Below are 22,092 nucleotides of genomic sequence, written 5' to 3' on the forward strand. Positions count from 1 at the left end.
TACAAAGCCTCGGGAAAAAAAATAAATGTGATATAGGCAAGAAGTTTCCTTTAAGTAAAGTTTTCTTGAGAAAACCACAGAATACAGAAATGGTTGATTTTTTGTTTCTTGAAAGGTTGCATACAACAATATACATTTTATTTACAACATAAATTAAATAAACGCTCTCAACATACTTTTCACATTAACATTTTAAATTGATTAAACATTCACCATGTATCTCTGAACCTGCACTGCATTTAAAACTTATGTATAAATAGCTGCACACAAAGCTAAAATTCCTTTCAAATGACACTGAATTGTAATCAAGTTACATCGAAAGATGAGAATTCAACTTTCTGATGAGTGTACCAGATCCAAGTAATATATAGAAAGGTTCACCACTATCTTAACTGCATGCACAAAAACCCAAAAGGAACAGAATGTGTATAGAGCGCTACATAGTTTGAGAACAATTAGTTCACTGTCAACTAAAACAAATGATTAAGCGGCTGCTAATAATCAAACTGGATTTGAGAGACACAACCAAAATGCAAGTTTTCTCCAATCTTCCACCCAGCAGACATCTAACATGACTCAAAGCAAAAAGACATTAGAATCTATTATTTGTAGGTTTGATACTACACTGTAGAATTCTGATTAAGTTTGAATTAATCTTGAGTTGTGTGAGACTTGTACACTTTATTTTGTACTGAACTATGAAAACAAACATACCTTGGAGCCTTTCAGCCCTCCCAACTGGTCTTTGTCATTCAATCCCCAAACAAAAACTTTAGTTCTTATTGTAGCTGCCGATTCCAGCCCAGCTGCCTTCTTTCTAACAAGACTGAATATATTGAGGGGAAAAAATAAAAATTAAAAAATATCATCTTAGCAACGTACATAACTATAGCATAGGCATCTTTTTACTGTATTTACTGATTTTACAAGGGTTTCAGTACTCAAACACCACTACTACAGTGAATTGGTGGCTGTAACAAAACAAAAACAAACCAAACAAACAAGCAAAACAAACAAAACCCTGAGTGTTTTGCTGAGTGGAGGTAAATATACCACATTCCAAACATAAACACAAAGTTTTTAGCTAGGTTTTCAACTCCAAGCATGCTGCAGAAGCTGAAGAGCTGTACAAGATGTCCCCACCTCAACAAATGACCTACTTACAATTCTGACAAACTAAGATACTAATTTCTCTTTACTACCATTCAACCTAATTAAATAGTTGTTCTTACAATAATCTCCTGAATTACAGGACTATATCTACACTAAGGCTCTCTATCATTTCCCCCACCTCGCCACTGCAGTTACGTACCTCCCAGTGTTAGCTTTATCGTCATCCTCTTCCTCATTATCAGAAGCAAGGAATGGGACTGCAGCCAAGTCTTCATCCTCTGCTCGTATACGCCCCAGTATGCTGAGACCATGTATTTTGCAATCAATCCCAGAGCTTCTGCACTGCTTGATTGCAATTTCAATATACCTGTGGTACTAAGAGGAAAAAAAAAATCTCACTAAATTGCCACCTTTTGGATCCTGTGTAACTTTATAAAAACATATGAAAGATTTAGAAATTCCACTTGATTTTTCACCTTATCAAAATTAATCTGTAAATATTCAGCTTTTCAACCCTACAAAATTCATACTTTCAGATAAACATATGGCCTCATTAATTTCAGAATTATTTCACTTCTAATCTCCTAAAAAGTCATTATGCATTCCTCCTTGCTGTTACTGAGAAAGATCAGAACTACTATCCAAAATAAGCCTTAGCACCCACCAAATGTATCCCCAAATTTAAGTTTATTGGGATTTCTTCTTGGTTCATAGGTATATTGATTTACATCAAAAGACCTGAACTAGCTTTACTACTAAAGCTATTAGAGTTACACTGAGATTATGGTAAAAGTTATCATGATAATCCACTTTAGTAAACTTCCAGAAATAATGCTAATTTATAACAAAAGTAAAATACCACTCTTTAATAATCACAACAGTGCTTTTCATCCATTTCTTGCAGCAAAATATTTTTCCATTACATAATGAGTAATTCTCACACAAACTTCACTTACTTCTGTACAATCACTGAGAAGAGGCACTGTGGTGTCTGTCGGATTTATATTGATTGTCTTTAGCTCTATAAGGTTATTTAAGGAATTCCCCCCTAAAAAACAAAACGCAGAAAGAAAAACTTTTTCAGATATGGTGTTTGTTCCATAAACAGGCACCATGCACTTGAAATAGATGACTATATTAAATGAAACCTAATAAATACCTACTGCTAGATGTACAACAACAAAAAGTAATTCAGCCTTCTCAAAGAACGTACACATACCTGAAACAACAACTAAAGAGGGCATGTAACTGCTGTCTGCAGGGTCCACAATCATCTTTAGCCTATGAACAAGAACATCTGGAAAAATCTCCAAGCGAATCCAGTGCTAGGGGAAACACAAAGAATTTAATTTTCAGTTAGTATTGCTAGGACCACCATACAGTTGACAAGAGTATGTGCTGGTTTTGAAGCAAGCATGAAAAACATTTATTAATGGTATACAACAGCTGCGATGCATGGCGACCAGCCAAAGGAAGAGGACCTTGTGAATTTCTCACCTGACCAACCTTCAAATGCAAGAGAAACAGCTGCAGCAAATTATTTATTTAGCTCAAGAGCGACACCATTGATAAGACTGAGAAAGCACAATAGCACTGGAGGTCAAGAATTGGGATTTTGGGACACAATGTAAATCTTCGATTACAGCCTGTAAACAACCTGAAGGAAGGGTACTTGGGGATATCCTCAGCATGGCCATCAATACAGCATCAAAACACACTGGACAGAAGTCTAGCTGCAAATCTTGGTATCTACACTGGCCACAAAGCTATGCTGCAGGCTAATAAAACTGGTAAACCACAAATTAAGCAACAATGCTTTTTATAAGTGATCTGGACATAGGAGTCAAATGTATGTTAAGCAAGTTTGCCACTGCCACTAAACTAGGAGAAGTTGTGGCCTACCTCAATGGGTAAAGAGGACTTAAAGAGAGATCTGAAGGGACTAGAGAGGTGGGCAAAGACCAACTGGATGAAACTTCAGAGCAAGTGCGAGATGCTCCACTTGGGATGGGGTAAACCTGCTTATACGTACAAACTGAGGGACAAGAGCAGCTCTGCGGAAAGAGACCTGGAAGTCTGAGTTGATGGCAAATTGAACAGGAGTCAACTATGTGCCCTAGCAGCCAAAATAGCCAGCCAGACATGTCCCGGGGTGCATCAAGCACAGCACTGCTAACTGGTCAAAGGAGGCGATTGTCCCACTCTACACTGCACTGGTGCAGCCCTACCTTGCACACTGCAGGTAGTCTGGGGCACCTCAATAGAAGGAAGACATAAAATTATTAGTATCCAGAAGAGAGCAGCCAGAATGGTGAAAGGTCTCAAGGGCAAGACTTAATAGGTGATTTTTTTCAGCTTGAAAAGAAGGTTGATGGGAAACCTTATCACTATTTAAAACTTCCTCAAGGGGGAGCAGCAGAGGAGCACTTATCTCCTCTCTGCTGACCACTGGTAGGACACAAGGAATGTATCAGGGGAACTTCATTAGGGAAAAGGTTTTTCACCAAGAGGGTGGTCAGTCACTGCAATAGGTTACAGAGAGAAGTGGTCACAGCACCAAGCCTGTCAAGAGTTCAAGAAGGATCTAGAAGACGCTCTTAGTCATGTGGTTTAATTAGTCCCACCAAGAGTAGGAAGTTAGACTCTATGATCCTTATAGGTCCTTAAACTTGAGGTATTCTAAGCAAGTGAGAGTGCTCAGAAGCAGTTTTAGTTAGCAAGAGCATAAGTGCTTTTTGTATTACAACACTTAAGTAAAATATAATCAACATGATCATTAAGAACAACTCCCTATCAGTTATTATACTGAAACAGCAACTGTAACCATATAACCAACTACACAATAATTATCCCTTATTTCAAAAAAAAAAAATAAATTACAGAAGTTCCTTATAATGAAATAGTTCACAAAAGTTCCTTCACATGAAATAATCAGAAAGATAAAGCTTAAAAAAAAAAGTCGCATTTAAAAATATAAAGAAACATAGTTTTGTACTTGAGATGTCTGTTTTTACTACTCTTCTATCTTACAGAAAGATAACATATATTTCACTAAGTTAAATATTTTTCCTCTTCAGAAAAAGTATGCCAAATTAAATTAGTTATGGCTTAGTTACCTTTCCTTGTGAACCAGAAGACTGCCAGCACTGCTCACTACCATCAATAAGACGTGAAGCCTGATTCACAGAGGAGGAGACATTCAAATTCTTAACTATTCTTGACCAATCATCCAGTAACATTCCCCGCTGGCTACTATGCCGTCTCTTCAGCTGCTTTCCAGAACGCCCACAAAACACTGGAGACTGACCTGCATGTTTAAGTGAAAAATTAAGCACATAGCTCTCACAGAAAACTGCTTCTGTTACACCCACAACCAATGTGAAAGGAAATACAACAAATCAAACATTTCAGGTATGTAGTCTGAAAGCAGAGAAGCATGTCACATGGGTACAGTAATACTACTCATGCTTAAAGGGCACAGCTCAAGATTTGGGGATTTTTAAAGGAGTTTCAAGCACTTTACCTGACCACAAGCTTTCAATGCAGTCACTGCAGATAGTCACACTTCCTGTTCTTACACTTATGATTAATTTGTACCAAGAAACCAGGTAAAATATTAAAAACAAAAGGAAAACTACTCTCTTCAGGAATGTAGGACACTAAGAGTAATACATAAAATTGAATGATAAATATTACAGGGGCATGCAATATTTAAACTGATTTTTTTTTTCATAAAAACAAATTCAGTGCACTTAAATTAAAGAAACACTTAGATTTTTTTAAAAAACTTACCTGGCTCGTTTATTCTGCCAAAAGTATGTCGGGTGTTATGCTTCCTGGTTTTAAAGCAAGTTTCACAGAAATCAAAATCATCACAGTTTCTGCATTTGAATCTAGGCCCATTGATAGGAAACATCTGGCAGCCATCACACCTGATTTCACAAAAGAACAATGAGTAAATACATTTCCAGTGGTACAAGTTATTACAGGCACAAGTCGAGATAATGGAATCAAGACAATAAGGCTAAAGGATAACCCATATACATTAAGAAAAATGTAAACCATCACTTACGTGACTCCAGGATGAATGCTGGGAACCAGTTCCATTTCTGACAACAAGCCAGTCCAATGAGACTGCTGAGGAAAGTCTACAATGACATCTTTTCCATTGGCACTAAAAGCTGTGACAAAAACATGGAGAAAATAGTGTTGCAAATTTCTACAAAATCAAGCTGGAAAAGAGTCCAGTGCAACATCAGAGAGCAGAAATACTTATTAAAAATTACTTTCAAAAGTAATCTTTTCTTGCAATGGAACTATGTATTAACTTTGCAAGTCTGTGAAGAGAGTTCTAAAGATTTTTTAAAGGTATATATTATTCTACTTCAGTTCCTTGACTCTGATTTTTTTTCTTTTACTAAGAAACAGTTCCCAAAGGGAAAGAGTACTTCCAAGAAGAATATAATACAACCAAAAACTGTACTGCCTCAAAGAATCTATGCTAAACAGACTACTTCTATATTTTATACTTTCATCATCATGCAATAGTCCACAAAGCACTGTGATTTGTAAGTGTGTCTAAAATATTCTCTCCTTAAATGCTGCAGAAAGTCTGTTTCCAGTTATATTCCCTCCCCATTTTGAATATACATTACCTTTGACAACTCCTACACTTCGGTGAGTAACTGATCCCCATTTGTATTTGGGTGTGGTCACAGAGCTTTTCACACGCACTTTGTCACCTATCTTGATATGAGAGGCAGAACTCTGTGGTGGGAATCCTAGCAATTGCAAGAATAAATACATGGTGAGTGGCTTTTTCCCCTCCAAAAATATATCTCCCCAATTCTTTATTAGAAAGCAGTTAGCAGTGAACTTACCTAACAGCTCAACATGGATATATCTGACCCAGTAGGTACCACCCTTCTGTTGCCAATCACACTGTACATTCAGGTCATGCAATCCATCTCGATCCAACTTAATAACTTTGCCTACATCTCCTTCACAAACTTCCTCGTAGGTTCTGCAGCACCTAACCATCATTCCCACCTAGGAAAAAAGGACAACAGAATGCCACAGCTATGCAAAGACCTTTGTACCAGAGGGAAACTAGTTTCAATATAGCATTTGAACATCATGCTTACCTGAATATTCTCTCTCACATACACAGCATAGTCATCATTACTTAAGAAATCAGCTCGTTTCTTATAGGTCTGGCTCTCTGTTACAATAGCACCACTTGGCTAGAAAAAAATCCAAAATAAACATGAAACAGTTACAAAATTACTAATAAATAAAATTATTAGTAGAGACTGAAGATAACCCACCAAAAAACACACACTTAATATTTAAGTTGCATGCCAAAATGAGAAATGTCTTCAATAGGTCAACTCACAACATGGCTAACACTTATGATCTACTTTAAAGTTTAGTTTCTGAAATAACTTGTCCAGGAATATAGCTGCAAGTTTTAAAAACACGTGAAACAAGCCGCAAGTTGCTTTTATGAAATCTGTTTGCCAAAGAAAATTAGAACAAAGAGGAATTGCAAAAACAGTGGTAAATGGTAATCTCCTAGGCTAAAGTACACTACAAAACGTTTTATTATATAATACAACAGGATTTAAAGTATTTCCTTAGAAAAACAAGTTGACAAAAAAGATTGCAGTTATCAGAAATTATTCTTTCACAATTAAACTTAAAAAGATGGAACTGCTGCATTCCAGCTGTAATGAGACTTTACAGAACACTTGTTTTGAGGATAAATGTTGGGGTTTTTTCCATTTCAGTCAACATGCAGCACGATTTCTCACTCCATTACTGGTAAAAAACATATCAGAACACAATGCCAAGTTAATTTCCTCTAAAATATAATGCATTTCTTTCAATTACAAAGTCTCACATGTGCCAGAAAATTCAACATCTCCTTAAACCTCCTTAAAAAAATAAACAGAAATACAGAACCTATTTCATTTTATTGGCAAAACCTTACTGAAATACTTCCTGAAAGTCAACAATAGAAGACCAATATAAATTAAAGCCATCACATTCAACAGACATCGTAAAGGTCTTTTTATCAACAATACATGAGAATAGTTTTTAGAAAAAGCTAAGTTATTTCACTGACTTTTTTTTCTTCTTTCCATTTATTCACTAATTGCTCAGTCATTCCTTGCAGCTAATACACATTTGCTTTTCAAGCCAAAGGAAGGTGGAGGGGGGATATGAAAAAATAAAAATAAAAATGAAGAGTCTTTTACAAATATTACACTATAGCATTGACTATGTAAGACGAAACCAAGACCAGCTGTCATCGATACTTAAAGCTACCATTACTGAAATAACTATCTGGATTTCAGTCTTCCATTGTGCTACTCTTATATACATATTTATAGATACCTTGACTTCTTTTATGATATGCCTTAGAAGCATATGGCAAATGTCGTCCTTGTTACAGTCTTGAAAGCTTGCGACAGCAAAACATCCTTGTACTCTTAACCAAGTTAAGACTTAAGTTTTACTAAGTTGATACTTACCACAGGGCAAGCAGCTTCAGCTTCTTCCACCTCCTCTACTATCTCCTCATCTGAATATTCATCAGAGATAGTATCAGCATCAGAGAGATCCGTAATTTGAACATCAGGGTGATCCAACAACCAGCCAACCAAGGCTTCCACTCCTAATACAGAAAAATACAAACTCATTCTGTCTTTCAGGGATTCTCTAACATTCTTACAATAGTATCCAAAAAGAGAAGTAATAATTGCTCCCTTATAAGTAGCATTTTATCTGCTCACAACTTGCCTTCTAGTATCATTAATTTAATTAAATACCTGGTAATCCAGAAGCACTTCCAGAGGTTCCAGACAGAGATTTCAGTGCAAATTCTATGTTTTTCCTAGGAAATCCCATTTCCATAAGTTGAACTACAATGGGGAGAGGTGGAATTGGAGACTGCTTGCGTTTCTTCGTTTTTGTGGGTCGGATATGCTGCACTGTGATGGGTGTTGTAGCTTCACTAGAGCTGCAGTCTTCAAACACTGGAGTTGAAGGATGTGTAGACTCTACAGCCAGATACTGGCATACTGCCAAAGCAGCAGCCTAAATGAGAACAAATAAATCAGTCCAAGTTGAAAAAAAGTGTATTTAGTATGTTTTTGTGCACGTGAGCGTCTGAAATTAGAGGTCATTTGCCAAGAGGGGTTCAGGGACATTTTTTTAAAACCTATAGCTTAACAAGTTTCAATTGTAATATGAATTCGGAAGATTTATTTATTAGATTACTTGGCAGAAAACAGACTCTACCTCAAGCTCTTGTTTGTCAAATATTGCTTTCACAGGTGATGGTTGCGTAGCAGCTGTCAAAAGTTGCTGTAAAAGAATCATTGGAGGCTGCGGTCCTTCAGGAGACATATCTCCAATGTCAGGAGAGGCAACTGCTCCATCCTCTTGAAAAAACAGAAACGTTATTTTAACCAAAACCATGCAAGTCAATTGCAAGATTTGTTCTTGGGCCTACTGGTTGATAAAAGATATTGTTGTCTATCTCACATTTCTTCACCACAGCAATCTCAAGTTTAAGATCAAATCATGCGTGCCATTATCTACATAAAAAGAAGCAAACGAGCAATTTGTAGATAAACAATATTTTTACTAAAATACATCTAGAACATATCTAGCAGACACTGCCCAGTGAACAGTGAATTTGTGCAAATATCTTCTGAGTTCACCTTTTACAATAAGACTATTACAAAGAGGTCCTTCCAGGATAAACCCCTTTATACAGACAACCAACAATTTCACTGACCCCCAAATCATGGTGCATACTTTCTAGACTGAGTAATTTCCCCTTCCAATACACCTCTTAGGGAAGACCTCCCTGTAGGTATTCACTGTCCCTTCAAAAGAATATGTCTTTTTTTAATCAACTGGCTCATGATTCTGCAACTTTATATTTGATTTTGTGTTCTTTATGGCATAAATATTCATGTTGCCTAGATCTGTACTCTGGCTTTACTCCAGCTACACTCTCTATCATGGCTATCTCAGGGAAGTGTTCTCATTCTTCACCCAACTCCAACAAAAAGAAGTTCTCATATTTGAAACAGTAACAGAACAGTTAATAGTCCTCATGTACTTATGCTGTTCTGGTTAAGAAAAAAAGTTCCATTCCTGGAAAAAAATCTGATCATTCTGTTGACTTAAAATTTAACACCCCTAGAAAGATACAAATAAACTGAATATATTTAAAGACATTACATGTTTTGCAAATGCCTAAATGATTAATATGAACTATAAGGGTATCAATAGCTATCCTGAAAGGCAACAGAGCTATTTTATTTATTTTTATATGTAGAGTGAATGTACAGACAGTATGAATTCAAATTATTAAAACTACAATTTTTTAAACTTTTTAAGATTATGCTTAAGACTCTGTAACCTGGTATTCGTTTCACTGGAAACTGCAAAACATTTGGAATAAAAGGAAAAGCCAATTGAGAACTCGTACTTTAAGCTTTGAAGAAGAAAAAGACTCCACTGCAAAAAAAAAAAAGTAAGGTTTTTTAAATTAATTACAAAGCTTATTAACTATGGAAGACTTACAAATTTAGCTAACTCCAATATTTCAAGCTTCAAACACTTGATCCATTTAGACTTCCAAACCTAAGTTAAAAAGTCAAAATGCTTTTAGTATCTAAGGTTAAAACATTACTGATTCTGAATTTTTAATTTTTAGTCTTTAGAGGGCAAACTTAATTTCTACCCTTTGACTGCCGTTAGCACATACTCTATCTACCACCTAAACAAACAGCAGTACACCCAGGTTGCATTTCAGAATACCTGCAGGGTTTAATACAGATTCTTGAACAGCTGGCTGAGATAAGATCTGCCTTAGTGTATCCTGATGAGAAAGCAGAGCTCGGCCTGCTTTCAGTATGTACAGCTTTAATTGTTGGCACCGCAGCAGATCCAAATCCACTTGACCTGTCAGAAATATAAAACAGCTGTTAGCACTAGGAATCTCTGGTATTAGAGAAGAAAGGCTATCATTCATACAACCTCAGCCCAAAGATCAGTTTACACCTTAAATCACTATGTGAAAGCTTGTGAAATACTGATGATATAAGGTAGTTTGAAAAGCACCTGGATAAAAAGTCTGCACACATTCTATGACCCATGATACTAAAAACACTGCTTTCCTACTTTTCATGTCGTGAACAATCACAGAACTGATGCACAGTAAAGATGGACCCAGATTTTAAATAATTCAGTACAAGAAGTCCAGCCCCAAAACTTATTTAAATTTTGTCAGCAAAGTAAAATAGTATTTCACCTACAGAGCAGAGTAATTCATCTCTTAGCTAAGCTTGTCTCATGAATGCTATTATTCAATACTGACTAAGGAAAACACCAGGGTTCCAGAAAACCTTTTTTCTTAGATACATTTGCTGTTAGCAGTATCTTTCCAAAAGCATATCCATTTATTTAAAAACAAAACAAGAAACAAACAAACCAAAAAAATTACTGTACCTGAAAGACCCTGACTGGGAGACTTCATTCTTTGTTTTTCTACTTTACTTCCAGCCAGGTTTACTAGTTGAGCCCAAATGGATAGCATAGGTTCAGTGAAAGGCAAGTTGTTCACGTTAAAGGCCACAACTGGAAGCTGGACAGTGAGGGAAGAACCAGACAAAACCAAAGAAGTATAGATAAGCGTTTTTGTAAAATTTTACAAAATTATTCAAAGTTTCAATGTTTATTAACTGACAAATGCTACTTTTTCTCTTCTTCAGTTAAATACAAATCAATATGCTCCTCTCATAGACCAGCTATAAATCATATTGTCATGACTTGGGATTATACCTCAAGTCAAACGACTTCAGCAAAAATCCCTTTTCCTCACATCTCCTCAACAAATGAGGACAGGCTTTAACAGCCCTACAGAGGTTCACATGAGTACCATCTTAGATTTTCATTCAGAGCATTGTACATATTGAATGTCGATGTATTTACTGAATGAACAACAAATATTTTCTTTGTTTCATATCAGAGTCTTAAACCATGTTCCTCCCTGTATTAAAGTCTCTATAAAATGAACTTACTGGCTTCAGCTGATTCAAAGGGCACACTCTACATGTTCGCATATCATAGAACTGTACAGTGATTTTCCCTTTTGGGGTGATGCGTGTCACTGTGCCTTCTCCAAATTCATCATGAACTACTTGTCCACCCAGTCTCAAGCGACTGTCTATGCCACCAATCACCGCTAGCACTGCCATTAGGCCTCCCACCTCTGGATTCTCAGTGTCAGGGAAGTAGTCATCCAACAGAGCCTAACAAAGAACAATAAAATTAACTGTAGGGAGAAAACATAATACTTCTACCTGCTTTAAAATACAAAGTTAATCACACATGCTTCAATTTAAAAATTACAACACATAAATACTTATATATATACACAAATAGAAAAATGGTTTTAAAATTAAGTTTAATATTGTTTACAAACATTTAATATTTATAATTTAAAAATAAATAATGCTAAAAAATGAGCTATTTTAAAACGTGGAAACTACCCCTTCTGACTGTTTTCCTGCAAAGATGTGGGTGATGGAGGTTAGCTGAGAGTTGATGTACTTGTTTATGAGTCCATTCCATTGGCCGAGTGAATGGAGCGTCCTCAGCAGTGCCACTATCTCTTCTGCTAAAGTACTACTGTGAGTGGCAGTTAGAGATGCTTGAGGTCTGGCCTTTCTCCTTCTCAGAGTAGATTCTGGAAAGACAAAACAATTGCACAGCAGTTATGAATTTAATGCACACTTTTTTTTTATACATGAAAATAAGTCACTAATGGAAAATTTTTCTACCTCTGAGTAGTGGGATATCTGAAGAACAAGTACTAAGCAGGCTGCCTAAAAACCCAAACAGTTTTTCCACAAGAAATTTCATGTCTCTTGACCTTTCATTTTTATCCCAGGATGGAAGTACTGCTTTCAGTAAATGTACAGCAAGTATCTAAAAAGAGAACAAAAATCAGTGTTTTTCCATTCTAAGTCACCAAATATTAAAAAAACTTGCAAACATGTTAAGTACAGAAGAAGCTTTCCTTCGCAATTATTTCTATAATGCTGACTTCTTTCCAGCTGTAGAAATTATGAGCTACTGATATTCAGGTTGCTGAGAAATATTCTAAAAGAAGTTGCGCCAGTTCCAAGTCAGTAACAATTTTATTGGCACATTATATTAGTGAATCCAACCTCTTCAATACTCAGGACATTAGACAAACACACAGTTAGAAAGAATGTAAATTACTAAAACACATAGGAAAGATAGTAGTACAGAATGGAAAGGTTTGTTCAGATTCCAGACTCAGATCTTAGTACTAAGATGTATTTCAGATTGAAAGTTTCCAAGTGTTCTGCAACAAAGGTATGATAGTTAAAAATTATGAGACATAAAGCTGACTAATAGGAAGTGGCAAAAAAGCAACCGCAATGATACCCAAGAGTAGTTACTGTGAAAGTAGGGCCTCTGACATGTACAGAAGGAACTGGCTGGCATCTCTAAAACTAGACACTTAGTGCAGGACTGACAAGGAACATGAGAAGGTGCAGTGCTGTAGTATCAAAGAGCAGATGGGTTTGCACGTTCTGAACAGAAGTATTCCACATTTTGAGCTTCCTCACCTTCTATACGTAAGACCAATACAGACACCCCTCTTCTTCTAAACCTGTCAATAACATGTCTTTCTAAACTTCAACATCTCATTATTTTCTTGTTACTCTGTTAGATGCTGGTACATCGGGAATGCTCATTGCTCTTCAGTATTCCCTGAACAGCACAGGTAACTCTAATGCACTAAGGCCTAGATGATGACAGAAGTTTCATCACAGTAAAAATACTGGCAAGAATTTGATGGAGGATCACAAGAAATTTACAGGACTTTATGATACAAGGCTTTAAGAAATGTCTTATCAAGGAAAAGACTAAGACCTTTTGATCTCCAAGCCTTAAAACTCTGAAGAATTATTCCATAATAAGGTTGCTTTTGAATCTCATGAAAAAGATGCTAAGGAAAGTGAAGAAGAAAAAAAAAAAAACAACAAAAAACAGAAAACAAAAAAAAAAAGAGAGAGAGAGAAGACAAAAGGGGAAAAGGGACAAGGGAAAAACAATACCAAAATCAGATGAAAAGATGCAGCTTCTTAAGAGAGACTGTAACTAAAAAATAATAACAGCTTGTTATGGAAGGAAGGGCAGTAAATAATACACAATTTGTTAACTGTAAAATGAAATTGCACATTTTTCCTAATCATCTTTTTGTTATTCTTTATGCAACTTCTAGGAAACATTATATGGGAGTTTCTGGAATACATTTTTGAACACTGTTTTGACCTCTCATCTGCACAAAACTTTCAGGCTTTCAACAGAACCATGGAGCCTGTAGTGGCCTGAAGGCTCAGAAACTTAACAGATATGTTTTTAAAACAATGAATTCTAAATACAAGACAAGGTGTTATCTTTTTCCCAATTAATTAATGTTTTTAAGATACACTTTTTTTTTCTACTTTTAAAGACAGCTAAAGTGTACTAAATTAATCGCCTATCAAAGTAATTTGGAAATACACACATTACCTGTCTCTGTAGTGAAGCAGCAGTGAAAGATTCATGCCCCTCAACAATTTTCATTAGCAAAGTTATCCACTGAGATGTACTAAGAGTGCTGCACATCTGAGGCATGAGTGCTATACTTCGAATGAATCCCAACGTGCACCAACTCCTATGCTGCTCTTTATAAACTAATTTATTTGGCAAGGAAGCTAAAAACAAAAAGATATATACATATAACAGTTGACTTTTCCGCCAGCTACATAATTCTCTATATACTACATGGGGAATTTTTGGACAAATCAGAACACTGAGCTTTAGAGCCTGCAATTAATTTTATTAAAAATGCCTTTAAAGCAATTCTCATCCTCATACAGTTTCCTCATTTCCAAGTAGTTAACAGCATTACTTTAGAAATGAACAATGAAGCTATGGAAATGAATAGGACATTTCCAGTCATATTGCTGTCCCCAGACAGAAAAAAAACAACCCTGTTAAGAAATTCATCGTCCAAGCTAACCATACACATTCTGATGCTCCACATCTTGTGTGTTTCTCCTGCTTTTACAATTATGTCATAAGAATGCTCAAGACCATTTATATGTTGCCTTTGCTAACAATTAAGATTTTAAAAGCTCTGAAAATGCCTTTTCTATCCTTTGGCCTTAAAGGATTAAAAACTAGTAACAAAAGATTTACAAAATTACAACACAACAAAGCACAAAACAGAAACACATAGTTGAATCAGACTGTTTCTACATAATGTACCTGATTTATCTATTGTTCCACTTTCCACAAGCATACGGAGTAGACCACAGAGAGTCCTAGTAGCATCACTTTGCATGACTTCAGCATGGACACCAGCAGAGAGACAAAGTGTCTGTAACAGGTTCACAGTACTTGTCAGCATCATGGAAGTAGGGTGGAGATTCCTTTCAACTTGTTCTCCTTCTGAAGAGAGACAGAGAAGGCAAAGGAATGTATTGATATCGAGTTAAACTATTTCAGAAAGACTTTTGAAAGAAACTGTGAGAAATTTGTTATAATTATTTCCTCTAAAATGATCTGACATTAAGAAGATTCCTTACCTCCAACTGCAAGAGCAAAATATAAACCAGACATTTTGTGCAGAGATTTTCAAGTTATTCTCTAGCAGTACACAACTTAAAAGGAATTCCAAATGCAGTGCCAAGAACCAGGGAAGCAGTGTGACTAGAAGTATAATTAGGCCATATAAAAAACACTGCAGAATGACATTAATATATGCTAAAATGTATATCTCCTGGTATCTGTAACTGAAACTATTTCAGTTGGATAATACTGTTTTCTTTAGCCCACAAATATGCAACAAATGTGACACCATGCTCTCTACCCTCCTTTATCAGAGTAAAGCTATCTTAAGAAACATTCTGGTCAGAAATATACACCTATTAAATAATCTTCTTTGGTGAAGCACTAATTTCCTATGAAAGAAGCTTTTTGAAATTACAAGATATCAATTGTGGAATTCAATTAAAATCCTGCCTCTACTTTTATAGAAAAATAGCTTTTTTACCAGAATCATCTTCAGTGTCTGAATCCTCTGTTGTGGGCTGCGTTGCCGGCGGTGGCTCAGCTAGTTTGAGATCATATTTCCCCTCCTTCCCCATTCTGTAAGAATTTGTACTTCCGGTGTCCCACTGTACTCTGATCCAGCCATCTTCTCCCAGTTCTCCAATCACACGACCCAAACCTGGAGTGGGTCCATCCTGACAAAAGAGAGGGACTCAAAGTTATACAATCAACAACACTAATTCATACTCAAAATTCATGAAATAATAATGCAATTACTCTTTTTTGCTGCTAAACTAATAGTTAGGCCGTAAACATTCAATAATGTTTCAAAATCCAGCATAAAGCTGAAAAGCATTTCACAGTCTTCAAAAGAAACGACCCCAGTAAACCACAGCAACACTCATGTTTAGATCTGTTTTACTATGTACTACGTAGGTGCCACACACATCTAGTCATAAGTGTATGATACTACTGTAGTGTAGAAGTGATTCAATTTCCTCTTAAATCATTAATCAGAACAGTCTTACTAAAAAGAAATTTCATCTCTGAAAATGAAGTTAAACAAATAATATATTTTCTGTCAATCCTCCAAGTCTTTGAAATGTAAAGTGACCTTTAAAGTTTGAACATTAAATTCACAGACATTCCACTGAACAGACTTTAGATTTTAACACAGCCAAATCTGTATGAAGGAAATTGTACCTGATCACCCCATTTCCAGTCTACCCCTCTCACCACTCTGGTACCAATTTTCATCATGGCTGCCAGCTCTGGTCCAGAAACAGGGAGTTGAACAGGTGTAGTCTCCTTTCTTGATTCTTCCAGGACTGTGGCAGAAGCTCCATGGGAAGAGGCAATCATATCTTCTTCAATGTTATCAGAACTAGGTCCTAAATAGGAAAAAGCATGAAAAAATTTAAAACCAGTTGTGTTTATATGCATATATATATATGCAAAACCTTAAGGCACATAAGGTTTGTAATATAAAAGCAATAATAAATAGGAAAGCTGACTTAACAGGTGATGCAGTCAGATGAGCTTTTAGGAAACTATGATGTAATTGCTTTGAATATATAGGACTCTAAATACTTTATTTTAAACAAAATAAGAAACAAAATAAGGTAGCTATATTATAATGACAAGTCCAGTGGCTAAATGGTTCTACTAACAGAATTTTTTTTGTAAAAACTTCCTAGGAGCATTCCAGTTAAGTACAAGTTATGAGAACAAATGTTTGGTACTATCAAAAAAAACAAAACAAAACAAAATGCAATCAAGAAATAAAAAACAGGGCAACTTGAATCACAGCAAAACACAGCACAGAACTTCTTATAGCAGAACAAACAAAGGATCTTCCAGCTTAAATATGCAGATTGGGAACGGCTTTAATAGGTAGAACAAATAAAACTGAATGAGTAGGGAGTAGGCACTTCCTAATGTTTCAATTTTAAATTTTCCATTTTAAATTTATTTGTAATGTTTCCATCAAAATTATACTATCATTCCTAAATTCTACCAAGGGATGGCCAAAGCAAAGGCTTAGGAAGAAAACTGTGACTGAATAAAGGCTATTATCACACTAACTTCCTTCTCAATCATACTTACAGATACAGATAAATACAGTTTATATACTGGGGTAAAAGTAAACATCATAAAGTACTATCTTTCAGAAACAAAGTAATTCTGTAATTTGGGTGCACCAAAGGTAAAAAATACAGGAGATTTACAAAACATGTGCTTTCTCCCAAACAAGAAGATCTCATACCTATCAGTCGCAGAGTTGTTTGTGTCAACGCTAGCATGCCAGAATTAAGGAGGAGGCTCAAGGTATTTGCACCATGCTGCAGAGTCAGCATGTTGAGCATGACCAGCAGAAAACGTGCTTGTGGAATAGTTCCAAGACTTGGTCCTGCTGGATTTTCATTAGTAATTGTTTGTAGAGGAACAGGCTGCACACCTAATTCAAAAGTAATACAAATAACAAAGTCGGCTGACATTTGGGAACTACAGTAAAATAGGTTATGGAATCTTTTAATTGATGGTTTGAAATACCTGAATTCCATGCTTTGCTTTAAGAAATTACAAGATGAAGCTCCAAGAAACTTTGAAATTTTAGATGTTAATGGTGAAATATTACAAATGAGTAATCAATCACCTCCTGCTGGGAAACCAGCAACACTCTTAAATACTGAAAACTGAGTTGAGGCTGGGGAGGGGAGCACATAACGACACACGGACAGATAGTCAAAGTAATCCTCAGTAAAAAACAAAGGAACTGATTTTAGGATCCCAACTATTAAGAACTTCGAAAAAAACCCACCGAACTGCAACAGCATTCACTTAGAATAGTTTTCCCCCCAGTCAGCATCAAAAAATGATATTTACCTAGTTCTTTAAATTTTGCACTGGCATCTAGCAAGATGTTCCGGACATTCTGAATAGCCCACGCATACAACTTCCCAAAAGTTACTTCTAGCAGCATTCTGTTAAATGGTGGGATTAGATCAACATCCTTCAAGCAGTCAGTAAGAGGTTCCCTTCATAGAAAAACAACAACAACAAAATAAGTATTTTTTTTTCTTATTGAAGAATTGTGAAAGCAAAAGCAACAAAAAGGTTTACCCTATATTGGCTCCTTCTGGAATAAGCCTCTGCCATCCACAGAACATAGCATACTGCACAGATGGAAGCAAAAAATTTTTTGCTGCCAATTTCAGAATAGTATCTATTCCCTCCAGACGAACTTCTGCTCTTTCCAACTGCAAAAAAGGAAAAATTGCTCATATTTATGTAAACTGCTAACACATGCAAGCCCATTTTCATACATTTTACCTGTTTTAATAAACATTTTCTCATTTTTTCTACATCCACCGGCTCTTCTTTAAGTGCAAATTCAACAATAGTGTTAAGAAGGGCAGACTGTGGATACAAGCCTTGGACATTCTGCTTCAGCCATTTGTATTTGTGGACACCTGTAACTGTACTCAGAAGTGGCTGCCACTTATCCTGCAAAACAGGAAGGTAGAATCTTAAAACATTTTAAACAACTTCATTTTAAATTACTGAAAATGTAAGTTACTTCATGTAAAACTATATTCAAATTTAAAACAGTAGAGGAACTTCTTCAAAGCCAGGAAAAAGCTTAGTATTATTTGCAATTCATTCTCTTGTTTACTATCGCTTCATAAAATTTTGAATGAGTCAATACTCAAAAAAAGAGGAAGCAATCCATCAAAATCTTCTATTTTGAAATGAAGCATTATCTGGAAACTTCTAAGACTATGTAAAAATTAGAGAAGGTATCTTTACATATTCTAAATATGCAGTACATAGAATTGTTTTAGGAATTATTCCAGGTCTCACCAAAACAATGCACCATACTTAAGTATATACCCTAAACACCAGTACCAGAATATTAAATGTCAAAAGTTATAACAATCATGCTTTAGCATTTTTTTTTCTCTTGTTATTTTTATTCACAAGGTTGAGTCAGTATCTGATATGCTACCTTGGGTGATTTGATTGGTATGGGCTTTTTATCTATAGGTACAGGACTATGAGGTACCACGCAGGATTCTTCTAAATCACTCTCTTCATTTCCGATTTTGGATTCTTCCACATCAGCAGATTCAGATTTTTTTGGCACTAGAAACAAAAATTACATTCTTTCATGTAATCTGATAACATTTCACAGTGCCACAATTTTACATTTGCATGATTAACCTAAGCATATAGAATGCTTAAGACCTGCCTGTAATAAAATGGAAATGTACTCTTGGTGAACAGTATGTCCAACTATTATTAAATTAGCTCTGTAATATCTGCAACATACTTTTATCTTTAAAAAACAACTTCAAAAGCACTTTGCTGTTTGTTCAGCACACTATTTCCAGTTAAACAGTTCTAAAGCTACACTGCTTTAATAAAACACAGTATTTGATAAGATTCCACTTCTAGTTAGACTCTACTAAAACCAATTCAGAGGGACTAATACTGATGGATCATCTTTAATATGCTGGAACACAAAAAAGCCTGCCTCACCTCTTGTATGCCTGTTCTTGCTTAGGAACTGACATGTTGCCATTGATTTAGAAAACTTCATGAAAATGCATCAGAAAGCAAATGGCTTTGATGCTTTAGCTAACAAGTCTCAAATACAGAGCAGCAAACCTTGGAATGAGATTGATTTTCATTGTTTCACAGAAAATACATTAATGTCACCTTACCTTTTTTTTTCCTTTTTTCTCTAATTATTTTCTGAGCTACCCTCCGCCATCGGGGCAAGGAACTCAAAAGTTTAAATTTAGACATTATAGAGAGATCATTGCAAACTGCAGGACGCAATTCATTGAATAAGAATCTCAAACGCTCAATGACGGGAGCACAAACTTCCTTGTAAGAACGTCCCTGTTCTTGATGGGTCTAGAAATAGCATTGAAAGATTAGGTTACTGTTTAATATTCCATAAAATGAACAATATGTAACTTATTAATAAAACACTTAAAATGAAAAACAATCTGCACTTCAGCAGCTACGAGGCTTACCTTTATCAGTGAGCATTTTGCTTGGTAGACAACACGACACACATCCACTACAGATTTTGGTAAGGTTTTGTGCTTTACCTGGTCAACTCCAAGGGTACCAGGATGAACAAGAGACAGTGCTATGTGACCTTAATGGAAAAAGACAATCTCTAAATATGCATTTCCAAAATCATCCATAGCAGAGTTTAAACTGGTCCAAGATGCATTCTGCGACAGCTATACCACAAGCCTACCTACCCAAATCTTCATGCTTCAGAAGGCAACATAATAACAAACGTCCTACTTCTTCCACAGGATGCTCAGGAGGGAATGTGATTGGTGTTGTTAAGTGACACTGTTTACAGTATCTCTCTATTTGACACAAGAAGTCCTACAAAAACACACAACAGCTTCTGTTTAACTTCAGGTTTAAGTAAAATGAAAGGACCCAAAATACTGAAGCCAGCATTTAAATAACACCGAATAACCTCCATAATCTGAACTAACAGGTGAAGTGAGATACAACACATAGTATGCACTTTTTAATACACAGGAATTACAATTCAATACTGCAAAGAATACTCTTTATCATTCTTATATGAAGAACAATGTGGCTCAAACAACAAAGCTTCTACTGCCTTTATCTTTGTCTGACATAGCCAGGTCACTTAAGACAATTTTTACTTCTCTTCTGGATCATCATTATTGCTATGTTATTCTCTCAATAACTTATTTGAGGGATTTAAAATATCAAAATAAAGGAGCTGAACTCAACAGGTTCAAAAACCTGAAGGTACTATAAAAGACAGTGCTAAATGTAAATTTTAGGGGGTTTCATAATGCCCGTGAATCCAGCTAAGTGAAACCTGAACCCTAAGGCACAAAGGGACTTCAAGGCATACATGCATCTGACACACAAAACACATTTGAACTTTGGCAAAGAAAACTCCATCTTAGTTCAACTGAAGGTGACAGGGTCTGTCAATACTACTAAAACTTGACATATAAAGTAATGCATTACTATTTTTTTTGTAAGAATACATTTACACTTTTTAGTTCTACCACTCAAAAATTCAAAAGAAGAAACTATACTAAGTGAAACACACAAATTTTATCCATTAGTAGTAGTCAACCACTCCTTTCACTAAAAGTAATTCTGAAATAACTTTCTCAACTATTTTGCTATAACTTCTGGAAAATTCTGACCAACAAAACTGTTTCAGGCCATCACTGTCACCCTTCAGTAACATTTTTTGTGAAGAGAATTACTGAAGGCTTACCTTTACAGTGTGATCCTGAATATTATTATCTGCAATAGCTTGGAGAAAAGGTTGTGAATGGTCACTCAAAGTTAGTCGATGTGTATATAGTTTTGATTTGTTTGGGGTAGTGTTACCAGGTGAACTGCAATGGTCTTCATCTTTTTCCTCATTGTAACTATAATGAATCTGACTAGTTTGCAAGCCTCCAGAAAAGATAGATGACTTCAACCATTCTAAAAGAAAGGAAACACACATGTATATTCTGATGAAAGATTAAGCTATCAACACTTAACAAGTCCCTCAAATAAAATGCATATACAGCCTTCAAACAAGGTTTAGCAGCTCCTCCATTTGATGAAACTTTTCCACACAAATAAAAAGAAAGAAAAAAGGGGGGGGGGCTGCAACTGAGAAACAATTAAGTAACGGGGCAGCCATCACATGTTCAGAGATAATAGGGCCTTAGCTATTTTTCTGTGATTAATGTTGCATTATACCATCTATTCATCAAACTAAGACACCCAACAAGATAGACTCCAACACCAGATGCTTCAGGGACTCTTAATTGAACACAAATTGTGAGATAACTCTGCTATACAGTCTCCTTTCTCTTACAGTATTCTGTCTTGCATATTACAAAAAAAATATAGTATTTAACTGTTCAAAATTATCTAATCCCCATTTCAATCTTGCTACATTAGTGGACCTTGATGAGTGTGGTAATTAATGTTACAAATAAAGAACTTCCGGAGAAGACAGCAAGACTGAAGAGGTGATAGATTCCAAGTTAATTTATTTGGCCTGTGTCTTTTTATTGTATGCTTTCACTAGTATTTATTTAAGCTCAAAATGAGGTTCTGCTTACTGGCACATTCAACTTCCAGAGGCGAAAGCGGTGTGCTCATTGCCAGGTAGGAAGCATGCAGTCCAAGGAGAAGACCCAAATTCCTTTCAGTGTCTATTAGAGGTGATGACAAAGTGCTGAGATCTGGCGTTGTAATCACTTCCTGGTCAGGCTAATTAAAAGAAATACG

At 35.8% G+C, this 22,092-nt stretch overlaps 1 protein-coding gene across 5 annotated transcripts in view; it reads right to left on the reverse strand.

The window, feature by feature from the left end:
- Window positions 1-22,092, reverse strand: part of HERC2 (HECT and RLD domain containing E3 ubiquitin protein ligase 2) — a 106,795-nt gene that overhangs the window by 38,230 nt on the left and 46,473 nt on the right. For all 5 annotated transcript variants that reach the window (XM_062628608.1, XM_062628607.1, XM_062628609.1 and 2 more), the window contains 32 exons: window positions 21,924-22,074; window positions 21,077-21,291; window positions 20,055-20,187; window positions 19,818-19,945; window positions 19,500-19,695; window positions 18,782-18,918; window positions 18,106-18,279; window positions 17,896-18,032; window positions 17,659-17,810; window positions 17,039-17,230; window positions 15,976-16,163; window positions 15,275-15,467; window positions 14,488-14,670; window positions 13,747-13,931; window positions 11,979-12,126; window positions 11,688-11,884; window positions 11,217-11,447; window positions 10,645-10,780; window positions 9,955-10,098; window positions 8,419-8,561; window positions 7,947-8,214; window positions 7,650-7,792; window positions 6,258-6,356; window positions 5,994-6,162; window positions 5,769-5,894; window positions 5,186-5,294; window positions 4,906-5,045; window positions 4,230-4,420; window positions 2,333-2,438; window positions 2,070-2,161; window positions 1,313-1,488; window positions 715-826 (listed from right to left, as the gene is read on the reverse strand). In XM_062628608.1, the coding sequence (XP_062484592.1) occupies window positions 715-826; window positions 1,313-1,488; window positions 2,070-2,161; window positions 2,333-2,438; window positions 4,230-4,420; window positions 4,906-5,045; window positions 5,186-5,294; window positions 5,769-5,894; window positions 5,994-6,162; window positions 6,258-6,356; window positions 7,650-7,792; window positions 7,947-8,214; window positions 8,419-8,561; window positions 9,955-10,098; window positions 10,645-10,780; window positions 11,217-11,447; window positions 11,688-11,884; window positions 11,979-12,126; window positions 13,747-13,931; window positions 14,488-14,670; window positions 15,275-15,467; window positions 15,976-16,163; window positions 17,039-17,230; window positions 17,659-17,810; window positions 17,896-18,032; window positions 18,106-18,279; window positions 18,782-18,918; window positions 19,500-19,695; window positions 19,818-19,945; window positions 20,055-20,187; window positions 21,077-21,291; window positions 21,924-22,074 (5,094 nt within the window). The remainder of the gene's footprint in view (window positions 1-714; window positions 827-1,312; window positions 1,489-2,069; window positions 2,162-2,332; window positions 2,439-4,229; window positions 4,421-4,905; window positions 5,046-5,185; window positions 5,295-5,768; window positions 5,895-5,993; window positions 6,163-6,257; window positions 6,357-7,649; window positions 7,793-7,946; window positions 8,215-8,418; window positions 8,562-9,954; window positions 10,099-10,644; window positions 10,781-11,216; window positions 11,448-11,687; window positions 11,885-11,978; window positions 12,127-13,746; window positions 13,932-14,487; window positions 14,671-15,274; window positions 15,468-15,975; window positions 16,164-17,038; window positions 17,231-17,658; window positions 17,811-17,895; window positions 18,033-18,105; window positions 18,280-18,781; window positions 18,919-19,499; window positions 19,696-19,817; window positions 19,946-20,054; window positions 20,188-21,076; window positions 21,292-21,923; window positions 22,075-22,092) is intronic.

Source organism: Pezoporus occidentalis, unplaced genomic scaffold (assembly GCF_034315485.1).
Source record: "Pezoporus occidentalis ecotype Australia unplaced genomic scaffold, CSIRO_AGI_Poc_V1 ctg32, whole genome shotgun sequence".
NCBI lineage: Eukaryota > Metazoa > Chordata > Aves > Psittaciformes > Psittacidae > Pezoporus > Pezoporus occidentalis.